Raw genomic sequence first — 22,613 nt, 5'->3', positions numbered from 1 at the left:
CTTTGCATTTCAGTCTCCCCATTTTCAGCTCAAGCTGTAACTGTACTTGAAGAGACCAGATCTGGGAATGATGAAGATCAGTGACAATAAATCTTTTCTTTATGGTATCTTTGCTTGTTCCTTTATTTGCGAAACAACAAACATGTTAGGAGCCCAAGATTCATGTAGTTGATATCCTGTCTTCCAAAATGTCCAGCTAGAGTCAAGGGCACTCCTGTACTGGTATTCCCCACAAGAACAATGGATGCTAACAGCTACAGCAAAACCTTTTTATTCCTGATTGGGCTGTAATTCAGAAAAATGAAAAATGGCAAAGTAAAAGCTCTTTTTTGTACCTATCAAGAGGACAAACTCTGATACATCAGAAACAGTCTGCCAGTTTCAGAGAAGTTTTGACTCAGCTTTTCTCCTTTTCCTTTCTGTCTTTTTTTTCCCCCACAAAGATACAAGGGGTTTCAAGTAGCAAAACTTGAAATAATACTTGAGCTATGAGCAGTTTTCTGCTCAAATTAGAATTCCTACTTGTCAAACTCTATGTAGTTTTACCAGGCAGAGTGGTCTGAGATTTTAAGCGAGCTAGTACTGCTATTTAAACCTCTCCTTTGGATTGCATTTTGTGTCAATTTGTCATTTCAGGTATTTCTTCTTCTTTCACATGATCCAGCGACTGCCACATTACCTCATGGTTATACAAAATAGAACTTTGTTGCGTAAAAACATTTAAGAAGAAAATGTAGTTGTCATATCAAGCATCAAAAAATCTGAGCTTTTCTTTGTATGCAATTACTACAAAGAGGCTCCCTGGTGACGTTAACAATGGGACAAACCAGATTTTTAAGGTTCTTGAAAATAGTCACAAACCTTGGTTTTGTCTGGCTGGTGCTGGAAACGAAGAATTCCAGAGACTAACTTGTCAGTCTTGGTTTTGTAAACTCATCTGGTGACCTACAAGAGAAAAAAAACCAGACCAATAATTATTCCTCTAAAAGTCTAAAAGCACTCTAGGATAGACTGCCAGAGCCATGCAAGAGAGCTGTAAGAAAAGCAGTTCTACAGTCCTGTTATGAAAACTATGCTGCAGTAAATGTGGAAAGCAATGAATGCATTAGTATTTTCAATTCTGAAATCGCCAAGCAAGAGAGTAGCTTCAAGTTTGATTTAGTTGTGGAGTTAATACATGAAGGTGGACCTGTTATTTCAGGCGGGGCTGTTTGTTGGGGGATGAGAAAGGGATTTCCATGCAGTTTACCTCCAGGCTGAATTGTGTTTTCAAGTTCATGTAATGCTTCGTGATCAAGGATCTCTGAGGAACTGAGACAAGCACTTACACTGCAAGCCGTGTGACAAAAGCTAGATAGGGATTCATCGTGTTCAAAAGCAGGATTAATCCTTACAGCATTTTCTGGATTGCAGCTGCTGAGAGTAGGACCTCTACAATGCAGAACATTTTTGTTTAGGTAAGATTTTAAATTGCAAAAGAAACAAAAGGAATATTTTGAAATGTGAAGGAAAAGATTGTGAGCAGCTTACTGCAAATTAGAGTTTCTTTTGCATTTTCTTCTTATCTTAATAATTAAAATGATGAAAAGAAAACCAAGGCTTCCTAAGCCAAGAATGAGAGGTTTAAAAATGAAGGGTTGTGTGGGTTCTGGAACAAATTTTGCACAGCGCTGTCCTTGGTAAAGCTGGTGTCTACGTACAGGGCATCTAAAATAAGGAAAGGAAGAGAAAAAATGTACAGAACTTCAAGGCAAAAAATAATGTGTATCTTAAACAAAAAGAAAGGAATATCTGCAATGTAATATGAACTCATTATTTCCACTACAAATAATTATGTGCCTGCATGAAAATAATGGGATTGATGATAGGGATAGATAATATTTTTACATTCGAGAGTGAGTTTTAAATAAAAAGACACTGACATATTCCTTGCTGACCTACAAATTTTAAGGAAATAATGCATTTTAAATATCTCTGACAAATTTCTGACCCCACAGGTAACATTTGTAGTTTAGAACTTTAGAAGTTCAAGTATGTTTTAAGGTAATGTCTGAACACAACTTTGAAGCTTATATTTTATTTATTCTGGGGAGCAAGGTCTGGAAGTAAGGTTTTACTACAAATAGCAGGACTCTACTCCTCTTTTAAGACAAGGGGAAAGTGAATTTACATGGAGCACAAGGACTAATTGTAGGCCATAATTTTCTCTCTGACAGTATGAGTTTGCACAAGCTGTCAGTCCGACACTGGTGGGAATTTGACTTGCTCTAATTCACAAAAAATTTCATTTATTACTTTTAGTACTTTTATAATTCCTCATGATGGTTTGGTTATAACTGTACATTCAGGGTTTTTCTGGGTGGAGAAAGGGTTGTTTTCCTTAGTGCATCAGTCTTGGAGGAGTAGGTCAGACCCCTTGCTACCTCAGCAAAGTTTTGAAGAGGACCTTTCTAGGTCACAGGCTGATTTCCAGTACTAAATGCTGCAGCTGCTGTACTGTGACTCTGAAAGTCAGGCAGTACCTGTGGTGAATTCAATATAATTCCTGTGATGCCCATTGAAGAAAATTAATTTTGGTAGTTGGGTTGTTACAGTGAATAATTTGAATAATTTTTTCAGTGGTCCTAATTTTTGACGTTAATCCTAAGTAAGGTAATGTATTGTTAATCTTGTCAAAGTATTGGGAGAAAATAAACAAATGCAAGAATTGTAACTTGATTCTTGCTTCTGTACATGGCTGGTCAGCTACTGTGTGCCAGTCTAGTACACAGTTTCACATAATGCTCTGAATTGTTGAGTCTTACAACAAGAAGAAACTTGATACTTTGAAAAAGAGAGTGAATATGTTCAAGTACTGTGTAGTTCTCAGTATTGACTTAAAATAATTCCATTTAAAAAGCCTTAAGAAATATATTTGCAGCAAGGAAGAGCTGCTAATCTTCAAGTCTTTCCCAGAAATCCCTGAAAGCAGCTTCAGCCTTCATGTGCTTTATTGGGTAGACTGGAATCACAGTCTGTATGAATAAAGATTTCCTTCTTATTATATCTTAGAAAAATGTAACTTCATAAAGTGCTACAATGTAATCAGTAGCAAAACTGTGAATGTGTTATTTCATTTTTCCAAAATGTGTTTGGAAATCTGAAATGAATGCATGCCTTTGTGTGTGTCATCACTGCCAATGATGCTGAACTTCTAATAAATTTCTGAAGCATCTTTAAAAATAACTAGATCATAATGTTCCGTGTACATTAACAGGCAGAAATTGATTTATCCATGCTGAGTCTATTTATACTTCAGAAGGGTATTTGCAGCTTGACTTACAGCATCCAAACGCCCAGCTTTTGGCTTATTAGCATGGTTTATGGGGCTGTTAACAGAGCTCATCAATCTCCTTACCTGCAGACAGCTCCCCTTCCTGGCACCAGCTCACACTTGCCGCCGTTGATGCAGAGGTGGGGCTGCAGCTCGCACAGGCTCCGGCAGGGCAGCCCGTCCTGGCTGGCATAGCCAGGCTTGCAAAGGCAGTCGGCCTCCCTGGTCCACTCGTTCAGCACGCACTCGGAAAACTTGTCACAAGCCATGAATTTGCAGGGGTCTGCCTGATCAGCTGTAAAGGATGGGGAAATCATTAACTGGAGCGTTATCCCAAAGGGCCTTGGCAGGGCTTGTGGCAGCCAGAGAAAACAGCTCGTGTTTACTGGCCTGCCACTTGGCTGGGCTGATAGGAGGATGTTGTCCAGTATGGAAGGACACACAGGACACAGCCAGTTCATGTTGACATCTGCACTGATTTACCCCATCTCTGTTAAGCAGTGAGTTTGTTTTCATCTCACTGACAAGGATTTTCACATTTGGATGATTTTTACCCTGTTTTTGCTGTGTATACTCACATACACGCATACTCATGGATCCTGTGCTACAGCCTTAAGTGAGAGAAATAATTTCAACTCTAATGATGTGTTCTTAAACACATCATTTAGGACATGACAGAGGAATGGAATTTGATTGTTGAATATTGCACAATACTAAGACCTGCAATGTACAAATACAATCATATTCCAAAGAATATGCTTACAGGCTTTGTAGTGTTGGGTTTTTTATGTGTGGGTGGTTTTTTTTTTTTTTTTTGTTTACTTGGGATATTTTTGTTTGTGCTGTTGTTGTTGTTACTTTGGGGTTTGTTTGTTTGTTGGGAGTTTTGGTTTTTGTTTTTTTGTGTAAGTTTTTGTGTGTTGAGGTATGTTAACATTGGGAAGGCCTGCTTGGTTTTTTGTTTTGTTTTTTAAATATTAGTAAGGGATGCCTCTGTAAGATTAAGGGAAAAGGACCCTGCTGATGTTCATGGGAAGGCCCAAATCAGAGACAGCTGTTACACAAGTCTGCTTCTCCTTTCCCATTCTCTGCCAACCCAACTTGTACTGCTGGGGTGATGAGGAGGAGGGCTGCATCCACCTGTCCTGTCTCATGGAGTCTGTTTCCTGAGTACCATGGAGCAAAAACCTTAGAAGGCAAAAGGTGAGAAGCAGATCAGGGGATACAAATATGTTCTTATCATCCAACAGCACCAGTAAGATGTATGAATCCAGAAAGGAAAACAAACAAAAAAAAAGGTGGACAAAATGAGGAAAAGAGAGCAGAGAAGGAAATGAGAGCAGATACAATGGTATGAGCTGGGCTTGTGGCCCTTTATAATGATGTAGTTTAAAGGGAAGGTTTGTACTGGATATTGCAGCTTGTAACTGGGATGAGTTTTCTTCTGCAGCCATTCATGCTCTATACACCAGATGCTCACTAATACTAATTTAAATGAAAAATGAAGATTGCATTTGTTATAGGAGTACTGGAAATCTCAGACACACACTGGGATATTCTTCAGGGGTAGAAATGAATCCATCAGAGCCGTTCACTTTTTATCCCTCGATAATTTTATGGCTAATTCCCGGTTTTTATTTTTGACTAGTGGGTTTTAGTGTGCACCATTTCCCTTTGCTCTATTCAGTGTGCATGTTGGCTTGATGTGTGCTTTGCTCCTGGATTGGGAGTGTCAGCACACGTAAACTCCAACAAGTAGAGCTTGGCTCGAGCATTTGGGTGGGCTGAGCTCTCGTGATAATATTTCATCTTCCTTTCATCTTCCTTATGCACACACGTTCATACTTTGTTATATTTTCTGTTTCCACAGAAATTAATTATTAATGATTTAAAAAAAAACAATTATAAAAATAATTATTAGTTGTTAATTATTAAGTACTAATGGCATATTTCGTGCAGGTATTTTGAAAAGTCCTACTTTACAGTATTATTTATGATCAGTGCAGTCAGCCCTTTGCAGCTGCTGTGCAGTCAGCCCTTTGCAGCTCTGTACCAAGAGCTGCTGCTCTTGGTACAGATTTTGGACTGTCAGTTCCCATCTGTGTTTCACTTTGGTAGAACATCGCTACCACTAGATGGCTCTCAGTTTCACATAAAGAGGAATTTGCTTATATTACCTTAACTTGATACACAGGTTGGGGTTTATTTTTTTGGTATGTTTTCTGAAATTAAAACACATTTGGCTTTGACACACCTGTACTGGAATATACTGGCTTTGTAAACACAATTTCTTCTATTTTGACTCTATAAGCCACTTTATAAACTATAGATACTACTACATACTACTTAATAAGCTTTTAAGCCTCGAAAAAACAACTCTTTCCGCAAACTCTCTGCAATGAATTCTCTTTTTTCTTGAATTAATGTTGAAATACCATATCAATAAAGCATATCAGATGAAGACGAAAGACTAAAATTTTTTTCTGAATTTGCATTTTAGGATCTTTCTTATTTTAATTTTTATTTAATGAAAATTTATTACTAAAGCAGGGAACATATGGCAGCCCAAAGTCCACTCTTATAATTAATTAATTTGATACTTTATTCATCAAATATCAGTTTATCATGGTTTATTTGATGGGTAGAATACTGTGATTTTGTTAGCTTTCTTCACCGCTAGCTACCTATGCTTTTAGTGGCCACAAAGACATATGTAAAATGAAAACTGGTTAGAAACTGAATTATAAATGGATTTTTGTTCCAGAATTGTCATAGATCTGTACAGAAAAAGACAGCTTGAGGAATCTGCATACCTTTGCTATTGTACTTCTCCATGACAATGAAATGAAATTCAACTCTGAAATAATTACCAGAGCCTGAAAACAGATTCAGGCTTCAAATTTATAAAATAGTGTAGTTTTTGAAAACACTAAGGTTTTGGTGTAAGAATAGTATCCAGATAGGTAGTTATTGACTCCCTACTATTTAGCAAAGACTACAAACTTATTTGAAAGATAAAAAAAAAACTTATTTGAAAGATAAAATAGAGGGATTCTAGAATTACAAATCTATGGAGTACTACATAAAGTCATGCCCAATTAATGAGTGTCTGTAGAATCCAAATATTCCAACACATTGTCTCCTTTTGTTTTGAATGCTGTATCCCTTTAAAAAAATCGAATGATGCTCTAAACCATGATTTGCTTACTACATTGCAATAACAATCAGAAATTGTTTCCATACTCCAGTGCAAGACCTGCATGTCAAACCTGCAAACTGCACATGAGCATTTCTTATACCTGTCTTCACCCAGTACTTATTCTAGAGATCACTCTGTCTCTGGAAGGCAGCTGGTGAACATGTACAGCCCAACAGCTCCACCCAGCTTTTCATTACAGCAAGAAAATACATCTGCAGAGAATTTGCAACATCCTTTTTCATCTTATTACCCCCTATCACTGGGAGGATATTGCTAATGTGGTTGTTTCCAACACAGTCACATTTCTGAAGCTGTAACAGTCTGAAAAAAGATTATCTGGTTAGTTTTGATTTAGCACATGCATTAGTAATGCAATCTTACCTGGCTCAATATCCAGGGAATAGCTGTCAATCTCCAAATTGAGATGCTGGGCTGCAGCATCACAGAAATCCTCCAAAACACAGTGTACTGCTTCTGTGATATTGTATGGCACTGTCTTGGCAAATTTCATTTTGCTGTTCACAATCACACTTCCGTTCCTGAAGTTGAGAATTTCCAAGTGCTTAAAACCTGTAAGGTTGGACTGAAGGTATGGAAGTAACTGCAAAACAGAAATTTGCCTTTATTTTAACTTGCTGTCAGTGTCTACCTGCTATTAATTTCTCTTATAGTGATTTTTCATTATCAAGTACACACAGCACAGATTTATTTCCCTGAGTTTAATACAATTGTTAAGCTCCATGAACAAATCAACTTTTCTGTTTAGCAGTATCTTCTGGATTTCTGCTCTTTTCTCAATAATGTATTGAGATGGATGGGCAGCAATTTCCCCTGTAATGAAATGCATAGCAGCTGGGAAGTTTATTCATCTGGAAGAGAAAAAAATTACCTCACTCAAAAGCCAACTTTAATTATATTCAAACATTCAATCCAGGCAGGTTAGGGCATAGTATAATAGGCATGTTAAAGCTGAGCTGACCTGTGCCCTATTGTACCAGCAGAGAAAATCCATATCTAATCACAGTCCATGCTATGATATATTTTTAAAAGCCTATTTTTAAATGCAGCAAGCAGACACAAGTCTCAGATATAATCAGCACTGCTATAGTGTTGATGTGGATCTAAGAAAAAGCCAAATACATTACATGCTAGGCATATATCGGGGTTCTCTTGATCAAGCAAAATCTTTCATCACTGACTTCATAAACTCTGTCTTCAGGCTCTAAGAGCATCCCAGGCTTATGGATCCTTTAGGATACAGCTTATCAGACTGAACTGTAGTGGGGTTTAGCATTGTTAAAATACTGTGCACTTCAGTGTGTGCCTTTAAACTGCACCCAGCCCCCACACATGCTGTTCAAGTAGATTTTCACCCACCAATTGCATGAACTGTTGTTCCAGTGCCTTGTACTCTGTGGAGCTCCTGTTGAAGAGGTCATCAGAGAAGTGCATGTTGGTTACCCTCAGGCTGAAGAAAACCACGAGCTCTTTGCCTTTGGCTGCAGTGGTCATGGAGCTGGTGGTGACATACTTGAGCACGGGCGCTGGGGTGGTCTCTGCAGGCTCCGTGGTCAGCACTGGGATGTCGCCGCTGCCCTGCTCGCCCTCGTCCAGCGCGGCCGTGCTCGCGGTGCCCACCCGGTCCAGCTCGGCGGCGATGTCCTGCACGCCCATCCCGGTGCCAGCCGCGGGAGCGCCCTCGGGGCCGCCTGCTGAGGAACCTGGCAACTCAAGGGACTGCTCAATGATCTCAGAGGGGCTGTAGGAAGGGCTGGTGGCTGCAGGCTGCGGTGCTGTTGGTGGCAGTACATCGGTAATGACAGCTCCAGGCTGCACTGTAGAGATGTCACTTGGAGCAGTAAAGAAAGGCAACCCCTCATAAGTGCTGGCTGCAGCAAAAATGTCATCGCCTGATGATTCTGGTTCTTCCATGATCTTAACTGCTGCAGGAAAACACAATGAAACCAAATTAGCTATGCTGAAAAGCAAGCATAAAAAGCATCAAGCATGGAAAAAAATGTATATGGTATTTCCACTGAAACATTTTTAACAAAAAGTTTAACTTTATCTAAATATTGAAAAGGGTAACACCATCACCAAGAAGGTCTACTGGAACAAGATACCTTATACAGATGTTTGAGTGATGGGTTTTTGCAGGTTCTATGTTTAATAGTTATGCTTGGCAGGTCTTTCCTGAACCTCTAAAGCACATTCTTGTTCTGAAGGTATATAATCACACTGTCAGTTTATATTGTCTAAAAGGGGAGATTGGAGCTTTGAGCTCTGTGCTTGGAACACTTGTATGCCCGAGTCATTCTGCTTCCCTCTGTGAAAAGTTAAAGCTATTATTTGCCAGTAATCATAAAATATGATTACAAAAACAATACAGCTCTTCTAGATGCAAGCTGTGCCAATTTATCCAAAAGCCAACAGCAGCAATGAAAAAATATTCAAACCTTAAGAAGCCATCTACTGCACTTGAAGCAGATTTTTTTATGATATTCCTGTTGGGGCTTGGCATGGATCTAGGATATGTGATAACTGTAGTTGAAATCCAAATCTAAAGTGTCAAGAATGTGACTCTGAATTCGGTTTGCAGCTACCTGGACACAATGACTTCACAATAAATTATGTTCTCCACCAAGCCACCTGCCCATGCTGGTGCCTTTGTCCTTTTCCAGTGCTATACCATTCTTCATGTGGAACTTTTAGCAGCCTCCTTCAGCCAAAAACACTTATCAGCTGTAAGGAAAGAAATTTTTCTCCCACTGATCAACTCTTCCTTTCCCTCATCCTAATTTCCTCCCAGTGGCCAATGAAAATATGAAAGGAGAGCAAAGTTTTGCATTGGGAATATCCTTCCCTGAATGAGAAGGCAATGGTCCTGCCACCTCATTTCAATAAAAGCTCCAGATGCTCCTCTCTTGCCATGTCCTCTGGTTTCTTGTATGATTAAGGATACGGACAGATTAGAAAAGCAAAGCCTAGTGATGTTCTCTGTTTACAAAGCTCTTGCTATTGCTTGTTATGCTGATAAGGAGTGAGAGTCACTTATCAGTTAAGAGAACTCAGCACAGCTTCGCTAGCATTAGTGCCTGAGGCATTAATGCAGGATTATCTACTGATGGGATGAGCCTGCAGCTCCACAGACATCTCTCTCAGCACGTGAGCACACACTCCAGCACCCACCATTGTGATGGCATTTGTTAGGCAGATTATATTTTAGAAAGATAACTACAGGAGAAAGATGTACTGAAGTGGCTTTGAAATTGCAGCAAACTTGAAGCAGAAATACACAGCCATATATATATATTGCATGCCTGGCATACAGCTGTGTGTATAGATACATATGGTCTATACATAGACTATAAATGTCTTCTGGCATCCTCTTATTACAAGCAAAGTAACTTAAAAGGCCTTGAGGGCATACCAAGATGATCTCTGAGCATCTATCACCTGTTTTCATAAGCTGCCAGTTCTTTGCAATCGCTGTGTCTCCAGCTGAAAGAGACAGACAGCAAGTGACCCCACAGTTTGTGTTGGTTCCTGTCAGTAAATGGGCTCACATCAAGGGCTGCTGGGCACCTACTGTGGCACAGCACCTGTCCCAAACCCAGGGATCACTGGCCTGTTCTTTGTCTAGGAAGTGGCATGTTGAAATCAGCAGTACAATGACTTGCAGCTGGATTTACTAAGTTTTTCCTCTGTCTACACAAGGCTTCAATAAAATTAAATCCTAAGAAGTTAGGAACTATGGATGAAACAGAGAGGACCTAGACATTTCATAGAATCAAATGGTTTGGGTTGGAAAGGAACCCAAAAATATCTAGTCCAGCCCCCCTGCCATGGGGAGGTACACCTTCCACTACACCAACTTGCTCAAGGCCACATCCCACCTGATCTTGAAATTCCAGGGATGTAGCATTCACAACTTGCCTGGGTAACTTGTTCCAGTGCCTCACCACCCTCACAGTATAGAATTTCTTCCTAATGTCTAACCTAAATCTACACACTTTCTCTCATTCTCCCTTGTCCTGTCTCTACATGGCTTTGTAAAAGATCCCTGTCCAACTTTCTTGTACACCTCCTTTAGGTACTGGAATGAGTAAGGTTCTCCCTAGAGCTTTCTTTTCTCTAGGCTCAACAAGCCCAGGTCTGTCACCCTGTCTCCATAGGAGAGGGGCTCCTGCCCTCTGGCCATCCTCATGGCACTCCTCTGGACTCCATGGTCTTTTTTGTGCTGGGGGAGCCAAAGCTGAACAGAGTCCTCCAGGTGGGTTGTGGCAAGAGTGGAATTCAGAACTGAATTACCTCCCTTGACCTGCTAGTCAGTGAAATGAAAATCAAAATCCCAACCCTTTGCATTTAAAATGTTGGGTTTATATATAACATCAATATATATTGATTTGTAGACTAGATGTAAAAAAACCACCTTTTTTATTATGAGATTGGTGAAACACTGGAACATGCTGCCCAGAGAGGTGGTGGATGCTGCATCCCTGGAAATTTTGAAGGTCAGATTGCATGGGACTCTGAGCAACCTAATCTAGCTGAAGATGTTCCTGTTTATTGTAAAGGGGTTGTACTAGATGGCCTTTAAAGGTCCCTCCCAATCAAACTTATTCTATGAATCTGTGAAACCATATGCACATAAAAATATGCATAAAATTTTGCAAAAGAACACAAAATACACTTACATTGTTCATCACAAAGGAATTATTTGTGAAAACTTCACCAATTTGCTTTCTAGATGAGATTTTCACATCAGAAGACAATTATGTTATGAAACCTCTACAAGTACAAACTCGGAAGATTTAGACAATCAGTCTCAGCATATTTCATTTCAGCATAAAGTTTAGTCTACAGAACTATCATTCAGGTGTAGGGAATCCACAGAGGGCACAAAATAAGTCAATGAAATCAAGTATACTCCTAGAGTAACCACATTGAAGGTTAAACAATACAATGGAATTAAAAGCTGATGTCTGCAATAAAAACTGCAACTCAAATTTCAGCCACCTCTTGTCCTCCCACAAAGTTGTTCACTGAACTCCCCAGACTTTTTTTGTTTTGTACTGCATAGCTGAGGCAGGATAGTATTGTACCAAGAGTGTTATAACAAAAATTAAATATCTGTTGGCAAAGACGTGAAAACACTAAATTAAGAGGCAATTTCCTGTGCCCATGCTATATTAAATCTTTGTAAAAGGAGTTGTCCATGTAGACATTTATTCCCTGCTGAGGGAATGAAATACATAGATTTGACTTATCAGAAAAAAATCAACTGCCATTTCAACAACTTTATTTTAGGTATCTGATTAGTTGGTCCTCATATTTTTTTAAATGAGGGAAACCCTTCTAATTGACCATGAATAAGGAATAATTGTTAGGGAAAGGTCAAATTGTCATGAGACATTTTCCTAGTGGGTTTGCATTAAGGAGCAGGCCAAGAATGTTATACTTTAAGAGGTCCTGGCATTTCCTTTCATTCATGAGCATAATAAGCATTGACATATTTTCCAGGTCCACTGGTGAGTATTCTGTACATGTTCTGTATATGAAAGTTACAGTGCTACAATGTCTTTGTATATATTGGCATATTTGCTGGCTGAAAGGACTAACCAAAGGGAAAAGTGTGCAGTTAAGAGATTGGTTCATAATACAGAGTAAGAATAACCTTGTGTGCAGCTCTGCTGATGCCAACACCAGATGGATACAGAAGGTAGCTGCATTCAAATTTACATATTTTGTTGGTGCCTGAAATGTCACTAAATCCCTGGACACAGGACTCCTGTGTACAGACAAAGTGCTGAATTTATATTTGAGGCCTTTAATTTTTAACTAGGGCCCAAGTCAAATGAGGATTAAGAGAATTAAGAGAAGAGGATCGTTAACCTAATGTGACACAACGAGTGTCTCCCAACACATGATTACTGATTACACTCATCTTTCCAACTGCAAAGCCAAGCCAAAAGAGCCCTAATGATCTCAGACTGTCATTCTGTCTGTCTGTTTGGACCCTCCAGAAGGGAGGTTCAGGGTCCATTAAAACTATAGAATTCTTTCCCCACTGACTCCAGAGAACCTGAGTTCTGGTGTGGGAATGCACACCATCTCTCCTCCATCCTCCAGTCCTAAAAACTCTTTTCTCTATTAACCTTTTTCCTTAGCATCCACACTGGAGCTCTTGACTAGTCTAACTTTTCATAGGACAGCCTGAGAGTGCAGCTCTAGCTCTGCTACTCACTCCATTACTGTGGTGTTCTGTGTAACTTATAGAAGCCTTCATCTTATTTTGAATATTTCAGTACCTTGCAGCTGTGCTTCATTATCAATGTTCTCAGCATCAAAGATAAATGTCATTCTCACATGATGTCACGAGAAGAGTATTGTCTATCTTAATAAAATACTGCTTAAAAATGGTAATCTTCTCTCATTATTCTCAGGACTATTTACTTCTACCTGACACTGAAAACTTAAAGAGTAAGGCAAAATTTGTGAAATCAAGACCTGAAAATTTAAACCACTTCAGAATTCAGGGCATTGAGCAACCCAAGCTTACTAGTCCTGTCTATGTTTGTTATGAATGAAGGATGATTCTTTAGCTATCTCCACATGGGTATCAAGGCTGTTCAGTACCAGACAGTTCTGTTCAGTACCAGACAGCCCTGTCTTGCTGACTTTCCTGCTCTGCCAAGTAACTTGTGAAGGGCCACAGACTGTGTGTTTGATTTGGGATGTGTTATGACATTGCCCTCATCTCATTGGGATCTTTGCCATGAATTCTTTTTGGGAGGTCAACAGTATTATTTACTTCTGCAATGACTGAAAAAATAAAAAGCAAAGAACTCTTCTCTTGTTTCATTGCATTAAGATTAAGAGCAAACCATTAAGAAAAAAGCCAAGTCCTGACTGCTTTTATTGCTCTGCAACTTTTCCCTCACAGTAGCCAAGTCTGCCCAAGAGCAGCAGAAGGATACCACTCACTAAAGTCTCACTGTCCATAAATATTTCACTGGTGCAAGTCAGCCAGTCTTACTCAACTCACACTGAATTTTCAGTACAGCTAAAGAATTCTCTTTATGCAAGGCCTGAGGGTCAGTATTTTGATTGCCCCATCTGTCCTTGGGAATGGAAGCTCCCCTAGACTTTATGGAAGTTTGTCTGTTGCAGAAGGGAGTCACATCTGCCTTTAACAATTGCATATTTGGTCTCTGTACCAGTATGAGCCCTCTGAAATACCAGTTTATTGTGGGATTAAAAATTCATTCTTTCTTTAATTATCATTTTGACATGCATTGGCCATAGCATGGCTGAAAATAGTAATTCAACTTGCTGTTTTATGAATATATTTATATAAGTAATTAGCTGTTTTATAAAGGACTTCTGTTACTTCAATTAAAAGTTTTCTGAAAAAGACTCTTTCTGTAAAGTTTTGCAACAATGAAATCAATACAATTAATATTTTTTAAAAATTGTTTGACTTCAAGTTTGTAAGTTAAATAGAACAGGTGGAGATACAACAGATAACTATTAACTGAGCAATCTTACCTTATATAGACTTGTGTCAAATTCATACGGTGGTGAACCTTAACGACTGTCTTGGCATTCTCATGTTTCAGCAGTTTTAGAGGATTAAGCATTTCAGAAACACAGATAATTTAAACAATACAGGAATAGCTGGTGTTTAAAGCATACCCAAAACTCTGAGTAGACTATAAGAATATTACACAGAAAGGTGAGGTGCATAATCAGATACCTTGTATGGACAGCAGGTCAGTGGTAGGTTATTTCCATAACATGACAAGTCACTTTCACCATTTACAGAACCTTTTACCTCTTCTGCTACTGAGATTGCCAGATAAAATTACATGCTAGTGCTCAAGCACTCTGAAATTCTGTTTTTTGAGTAAAGTCTTTGCTAAAAATTATACAACCAAGAATAAAATGCTCTTGTGAAGTAAGGGGATTTGTAAGTACATTTACATAAAAACATGTAAAAAATGCCTGGGATACCATGGATGTTTTGTATTGTAAGATATTTTGTATTGAAGTTCTGCACTATTTGCTACCACAGTAATATCATATTAAAATATATAATTAACAAGAAAGGTGCCATGCCAATCTTGGAAGTGAACCCCAGGAGCAGTGAATTTGCAAAGAGAAATGCCCTTCTACAAAGGAATAGAATCAAAACCAAATTTAAAAAAAAATGCTTAAAACAGTAGCTTCAGGAGGATTTAACATCTCTTGTTCCTATTGTTGAATGTTCTCAAATTTGAAAGATTTCTTTCGTGACATTAAAATATCTAGGAGATCTATGTGAAAACAGCCTGGGTCTTACAAACACCTGGAAACATAGAGACATTCATCTAAACTTTTGCAAACACTGCTGCATGACACTGTAACAGTTTTAGAGCATCCCACATAGAGAACCTGGAATACTCTTTTTGATTTACTTTATTTAGGAATGTTTGGAAACAAAATCTGGCAAGTTACAATGCTTATCCTTCAGAACTTAAAGTGCTCTCCAAATTTCTGCCCATTTTCTCTATTTTTCTCAACTGTGCAACAGGAAAAAAATCAGAGCAAATTTTTGTAGAGGATGGCACCATCGGACAGTTTTGTGGTATCAAAGTTTATTAGTTTACAAAATGGTAAAAACAAAAAAAAATTAAATAGAAGTTGCATGATACAATTCAAGTCATGTGTTGACCAAGGACCTAAAAGAGAAAAGAAAAAGATGAAATTAGAAAGTTAAAACCAGTGATTCTAATAAAATTTCATCATCAGATGAGCACTTGACAAGAGAAGTGAAAACACTGAATATACTTTTTTCACCCTTTTACTATGTAGTCACTTGGATGAGAAAACAGCTCATGGAATTCAAGTTAGACAATGAGGAGTGTTTTGGTCTTCTAAATTGTGTCTTGGGTGTGTGTAGTTTGATTTTTCTCAAAGTTTTGAATTGGATGGTGTAACTCTGTGAGAGAGAGATAGAAGGAGATATTCAAGAGGGAAGATCCTTCTGGCTTTATGTTTTACTGTAGGAATACATTTCAGTCCTACTGATATTGGAAAGGACTTTGGGCCAGATGCCTTAGTGCAGACTTGGCTTGCTAAATGCCCCCATCATGCTTGAATTGTGGACCTGAGCAGCCCAGACCAGCCAGGGCACTCTTGTCAGGGGGCAGGCAGGATGCTAAATGTTAAACCCACAGTGCAGTACAATTTTCCTTACAGCCACTGGCGCCAGGTGCAGAAGTCTTATGCCATGAGCTAGTCTTTCAAAAAAACAACAGTTAAATTAATATTTGGGATTGTTCTCACATAAAATGACTGGATTAAGGTACGTGAGTTTCATTTAACTTTTCCAACTGTTGTTGAGTGACAGTGACAATACAAAGATCAAACATTGTTACTCTAACTGCTCACAGAACTCACAAGTACATTGGGAAACTAAAAAAAGGAAAAAAATAACTAGTGAGATGTCCATAAAATACTCCATTCACTCCCCCTGAAAGAACTACTAAGTATTACTAACACTAACCTTCTTGCCATAGTTTTTATAGGAATTGTTAATAAGAGGGCAAAACCTCCTTTTAACCAGCAGGGGAAAAAAAAAAGAAATCATTATTTTTTGTAACTGCAGCTGATGCTGACTCTATTCTCTTCTCCCCTGCTTCATACCACCATTAAAATCATCTGCCCTGATTCTTTCAGGCATGCATTCTCCTCAAGCCACACTACTTTTGTTTTATTATTATTATTATTCAAGCTTTGCAGTACCATGTAGGCATATTGTGAAGTTCTTCAAGATTTATTCAGTATAATTTTGATTTTTATTGTTTCACTTTGAAGTGTCAGTGTCTGATTCTGAAATGAAGAAGATACTGGGATAGCTAGGTGTAGATATAGATGGTATAGAATAGGGATGAGAATGGAACTTTGAGCTTATTTTAATTATTTAAGACAAGTTTAACCATGGCTTCAGCCACTGCTCTAGGCTACATATACATTTAAGAGAAAGGACTTAAATGTGTAAAAATATTTTCCCAACTTAATTTCTATTAACTCTAGAAAGATAAATTAAAACTACAGCAATTGTTATGGGAAGATGGACCTTAGGAACTGAAATCCTCAGCTATGAAGATGCCATTCATGAATAATACTTTTTGTTTTTTCAGTCAACCCCAGCAGGCTTTTCTGTGCCAGCAGTTCCCTGCTCCAGCTCTGCTTGAGAGCCCATTATTCCAAACTGCATGGCAATAAAGATGGTTACTAAGGAATGTTTGACCCTGTATAACATTTTGACTGTAAAACTCTGTTATTGGCACCACTATTCTACAAATATTGTATACTACAACAATTTAGTTTTAAAAAGTCTGCCCACTGGGGAAGAATGAAAAAGAAGGCCAAACATGTAAACACAGCAAAATGAAGAAGAAATGAAATATTTTGCATCCAGGCTTGGTTTAATCATGTTCTTACTGATGCATGTAATGATCTTACTGTTCTACAGAATGAAAGTGAAATTTCTGTGTCCTCCTAATTTACACCTGGATGTCACTGCTTGAAATTGAGTTTAGTTTTTTCCTCCGCAGAACTTCATAGAAAGTTTAATTGAGAAAGAAATGTTAAGGACTTATGGGAGAAAAATTGCATGTTATCTTCAACCTAAAGTCAGAAATTACTTGCATTTGCAATTAAAACAAAAAAGTCTATGACACCCCTGACTGGAGTTTAAGTTGTAAATATTTATAAGCATGAATCACATTGCATTTAATATGAACATTAGTGCAAATATGCCTGCATTTAAGATTTTTATGTATTTTTGTTTGTTAGTTTTAAACACTATAGTGTTTTTAAAACACTAGCAGCTTAAATTGATATTAGGATCTGTGCTATCTATGTAAGGCATCTCAAGATGGCTGAGAAGATCAAAGCTGGAAGGCAAAGCCCTGTCTATAGACAGAGATACAAAATTCCATTGAGATATGGAGCAGATGATGGAGCAGGGAGTATTCAGAGCACCCAAGTTACAACTTGTTTATAACAGTCCAATGCAGGTGGCATGAGTTTTTCTCTAACAAGGAACAGACTAAAAAAATTTCCAGTCTGAGGTCAAGTGGACTCTTCTATGCTGGAGAATATTGAATTCTCCAAAGCGAGGAGGTTAATAATTTAGAAAGTCAAAGTTTTAGTACCATTTGATCATCACACAATTTTTTTTAAAACCCAGCATTTCTAACAAGACCAAGGATTTTTAATAAGTGAGGGAAATGCATTATTTAGGGCATGTTAGTCTCAGCAGTGCCACTTTGCCTAATATTTGTTCCAAATGGACCACATGACATGTAAACTTCATTAGTTTCATTCATTTATGACATGACAAATATTAAACTTATACTCCCAGCCCAGAAGTCTGTATTATTTGTTTTAAAATATCCTTCTGATTATATTGCTGCAAAGACCAGGGGTTTTAAATTAATTTTATTCAGGACAATAATATATTTCAAATACACATTTAAAATTACTTGTGATACTGGCTCTTCAAATTCTGAACTTATTTCTGCCTTTTGTATTCACCTTTATTCAACAATTAGAATTATTGCAGTCATGTCTAAAAACTGTAAACTGCCTCAAGTTTTTAGCCCGTTAGTTCTAAAGAAAATTAATTTTCTGGAACAAAGTGGAATTACACCGCATGCAGCAACACATATAAATCCCTCCTGGAGGGAGAGCTCCTTCATGCACTGTAACAAAGAGGAAGAATTATGGGTGGCTGGTAGGCTTGACTACAAAGTGTGACTGAACAAGTGGTGGAGCACTGAGGTCTATCTTCCTGCTGTTTTCATAGGTGCACAACAGGGTGTTACATTTTTTCATTACTATACATTATTACACATTTTTTCATTATACAAGAAGATTTGCATCTGGATAAGCAAATTTTCTTAGCAACAATATAAATTGTTTTCAGTACTTCACACAGTCATTTCAATGAGTCATTGGAATTACCAATTGAGTTTAAAGAGTTATCACTTGTTTTGGTTCATTTGTGTTGTGCATTTGGGGGGTCATGAATTAGAAATAATATTTGAAGGAAGACAAGCTTAGCCTTCAAGTAAAACAGAAGTGGTTGGATAGCTTAATAATTTAAACAAGTCATGTGTTAAATTGGAAAAATAGATAGTGCTCACTTTCTCTCAAACTTTTTCACTTGGATTAGTCATTTCATTTCAGCATTTCTAAGTATGCATTGAAAACGTGATGTAGATTTTGTTCTATTCCAATTTTTCCTGCTGTTCCCAGCACAGAGACAGCGGGGCAGAATGCTGTCATTAAATTCTGACCAGATGCTAATACCTTATTTTAATATGTTTAGGATTCCTCAAGGATACTCTGAGTAGGCAGTTCTAACTGATCAAAACATTTCCTTCAATCCAACCTATCCTAATATGGGGCTGCTGGAACTCTTCTATTCACCCTCATCTTCAATTTATAGACAACTTTCAGACTACTGAATATTGTATAAGGTGCTTGAGAAAATGACATCGCTAGACCTACCTGTTAACTTCTCCAAATGTCAGACAACCTTCACAAAAAACACTCCTTGCACATCTGAAGCAGCAAGAGACAAGTAGAAGGGCACAGAGAGAAGCTGATGGGGAAAAATGTCAAGAAAATCCTGTCAGTTTATGATCCAAGAAAACATAAGGAAAATATAAAAAATATTCAAGGGAACAGAAGAGCTCTTACCCTCTATGTCCACTGATGTGAAAAAAATGGTGAGCAGTCCTGGCACAACAAATGGCTGAATTCCAATCCTGGGAACTTCTAAAGAGCTTCTTGCAAGAAACAACGGGGTTCTCTTTTCAGTGACAATGCTGGTTATGCCAAATAGAAAATTGTGCTAAGCAAAGACAGTGCTCAGGCAGCTGAGGTTGAACCAGAGGCAGAAAAAATCCACAAACATGCAAAACCCTGAGATTTTTTCCTAGACATTTCTTGGAAATAAGACTGAGTGAAGAATGTGCCACCTAATTAACTGTTGGGTAGCAGGATAATATTAATGGGGACAACTCACAGCAGGTTTGTGTGAGCATGAGATTAGTTATGGCAATAATTAATGAGGCTTTTATCAGTTACCCATACAGAGATGTGACCATCATGTACTCCTTATCAGTGGTTTCTTACAGAAAAAACCCTGCAACAAACCCTGCAGAGTCTTTGTCTCTCAGAGTCCTTCTTGAAAGCCTGAGGATGACCCAAGCTCCTCAGACTGAGATGCAGTACATCTGAGTAGCTGAAGGATTTTACTGCAGCTTTGTTTTGTTTTGCAGCAACTTCTCCAGAAATAATGCCTCCTCCGTGATGGCCGGGATTTTGGGATAAACATTTACCCAGACTGTACAATTTGTTAGTGGCTACAATAAAAACAAATTCAAATTACATTTCTTACTATTTAGGAAGTCAAATATTATTGTTTGCTTCACTGCTGAAATTTTCTTGTTTTTTGAAATAATATCTGTCTAATACATTACGTAAATTGCTTCCCTTTTGAATTGTCATACTGTTTTAGACAGTCACAGGATGACGGCAAAGAGAAGAAATTTAACTGTACAGAAGAAATGTTAATGACTTTTAACTGCAGAAGGAGGAAAATACAAAGAAGAAAGAAGAATGCTAGAGAAAAGTGATCATCTCTGACAGCAGGGGGAAAAAAGGCTTTTTTTTTTTTTCCGCACTGGTTCTAAATGAAAAATAGACAAGGTGCTACAGCAAATAAAAACCTTTCTGAGGAGTCAGATGTTGACATGTGTGACATCTGATGCAGGCATTTCAGAACTTTTCAATAAGTGCTCTGGAGAACCGTGTCACAGGCTTTCTTCTAATTCTATAGTGAAACCTCAGAACACCAGGGTTACTTTAAGGACAGCTTGGCATCTTCCTGCTGTTTCTGGGCTAGTGCAAGGGGTGGAGCAGCTGCCATCCCCATGTGGCCAGCACAGTGCTCTAATCCCCACTGTCCTGCTGTCAGCTGCCCATGGACAACCTCACTGTGCAGAGCTGCACCTCCAAGCCCTGTCTGAAAGGGGCCCACGCCTGCTCCTGCTCATCCCTCCCACTGCCCACACCTGACAAATCTCATTCTCCCATGGCTTCAAAGGACACCTCTCATGGACACTTCCTCTCTCACCTGTCTCTGCTCACCTTTCTCTAAGTGTTGTATGCAGAACTTTGCCTGTATTTATGTGTGTGAAGCTGAGGCTGATTATCTTTTTGGGAGCTGTGAAAGAAATTTTTTTATTACTTGCTTTATTACTTCTTTATTACAGGCAGGCACAGGTAAAGTAGTTGGTGTAGGAATGTAAACATTCAATATTCAGGAGTCTGTAGTGATGTCCAGCCTGCAGTGCACACATGTGACACCCAAAGCAATAAAGCCCAACTCTGAAACAGAGCTAATACCTAAAAGGACCTCAGACTATGTTATTTTTGGTAGCCAGTTTTTCCTTTCATGGTAAAGAAAAGTGAATTTAGATTTTTAAATATAAGATGAAGAAAATGTGCTCCATCTTCTGGACAGTAGGGTGGGGAAATGGCTGAAGACTAATACAGTAGAATTTCAGACAGCTGTTTAGACCCTAATCCTCTGTTCAACCTTAGACAGCACTGTCTGAGTAGTTCCTGCCATTTCACACCAAAAACAGTTTAAAGACTTCTTTTCTCCTTTAATGTTACTAAGAAAAGCAGCTATGAAATGCAGCCAGGAACAAAGTGTGAAGTATTCTGTACCAGGTAGGTTTTGCTTGCCATATTAAAATTAATAGTACTAACACGGCTGACTTTAATAAAACCTGAATTTCCAGATTGAATTCCATCAGTTCCCATGAAATGCACAATATATCAGGAAATAAAAGACTGCAGGAAATACCGTACACACAGGAAAGTTTTAAAGAGTAAAGAGAATGCATTTTAAAAACTCAATAAATAGGTTTTCAACAGCTCTCCTGACTGTGAGGCATGCAGTATACTTTGTGTACTATAAGCTTCTAAGAAAATATAATAGCTGCAGCTTTGAGTCACTGCTAACACAGCATCCCTACTTTTTAGACAGGGAACAATTATTTTTTTCTTCTGCTACTCAGCTGCAGAAATAATGATGGAATTCTTATACTCTGTTGCTTGTTTCAGACATAATTTTTGTTCAACAAGGTGAAACAAGATAGGATGCCTTATTTTGGGGTAGCTTTTTTTACAGCTGTAGATTATGTTCTGTTTTGAAGGTTGACAGGTTTGAACCTAAGTATTCACCAAATGATTTTTTAAGGGGTCAGTGAGTTAAAGATCCTCAGCTTCTTCCCTTCAGTCATTTGGAGCTCATAGGCAAGAGATGTTTAAGAAATTGGGAAACAGATATGTGACTTTATGCAGTTTTTATGACATCAAGTTCCTAATGCAATGAGTGAATAGAATGAAAAATGCATGACTTTCCTTTCCCTGGAAATGTAGCACTTTTCCACAGTTATAATGAATGTTATTTGAAGGTATGCTATGCTTTTATCACTAGCACTACAAGACTTCTCAGCATGCATTTGAAAATAGTTGCATGTAAGACTTTTCATCATAAACATTATTTTCAGGAAAATTTGACAGCTGATTCTTGTAAGAAGTGGTTTTTCTAAACTTTATTTCACTCTGCTAATCATAAAGTATTTGCTTTTCTCTCACTTCCAAAATCTGTTTGTAAAGGCAAGATTATAGAATGGGATGTTTATATTCAGTGCATTAACTACCATGCAAGAACATGAGCATGAAATGTGCTGTGCTCTTCCCAGTCAGGAGATGATGGTTGTGTGCTCCCAGGTGGGGTTGTGTGATCCCAGGTGGCACCTTTTACATCCTCTACTCTCTAAAACACTGATGTAGTGATTTGCTTGATCCAGACAAACAATCCTACAGGCTGCACCATGAATGAACATTCCCCACTCCCACAATTCTGCCAGGCAGGTCTGTTGTCAAGAATTGTGAAAGATGTTATCACCATGCAGAGAGTGTTTCCAATCAGCTTTGCCTGGCCTGTTTGCCTTACAGGAA

General features: G+C 38.3%; 1 protein-coding gene across 1 annotated transcript in view; it reads right to left on the bottom strand.

The window, feature by feature from the left end:
* Nucleotides 1-913: 913 nt before the first annotated feature.
* Nucleotides 914-22,613, bottom strand: part of IMPG1 (interphotoreceptor matrix proteoglycan 1) — a 51,740-nt gene continuing 30,040 nt past the window's right edge. The window contains exons 13-18 of the mRNA XM_030236318.2: nt 7,890-8,455; nt 6,894-7,113; nt 3,398-3,608; nt 1,531-1,707; nt 1,250-1,431; nt 914-945 (exon numbers count right to left, since the gene is read on the bottom strand). Coding sequence (XP_030092178.2) covers nt 914-945; nt 1,250-1,431; nt 1,531-1,707; nt 3,398-3,608; nt 6,894-7,113; nt 7,890-8,455 — 1,388 coding nt within the window. The remainder of the gene's footprint in view (nt 946-1,249; nt 1,432-1,530; nt 1,708-3,397; nt 3,609-6,893; nt 7,114-7,889; nt 8,456-22,613) is intronic.

The sequence above is a fragment of the Serinus canaria genome, chromosome 3 (genome assembly GCF_022539315.1).
Source record: "Serinus canaria isolate serCan28SL12 chromosome 3, serCan2020, whole genome shotgun sequence".
Lineage (NCBI taxonomy): Eukaryota > Metazoa > Chordata > Aves > Passeriformes > Fringillidae > Serinus > Serinus canaria.
Note: the sequence above shows the minus strand (reverse complement) of the source record. Positions and strands in the feature narration are given on the sequence as shown.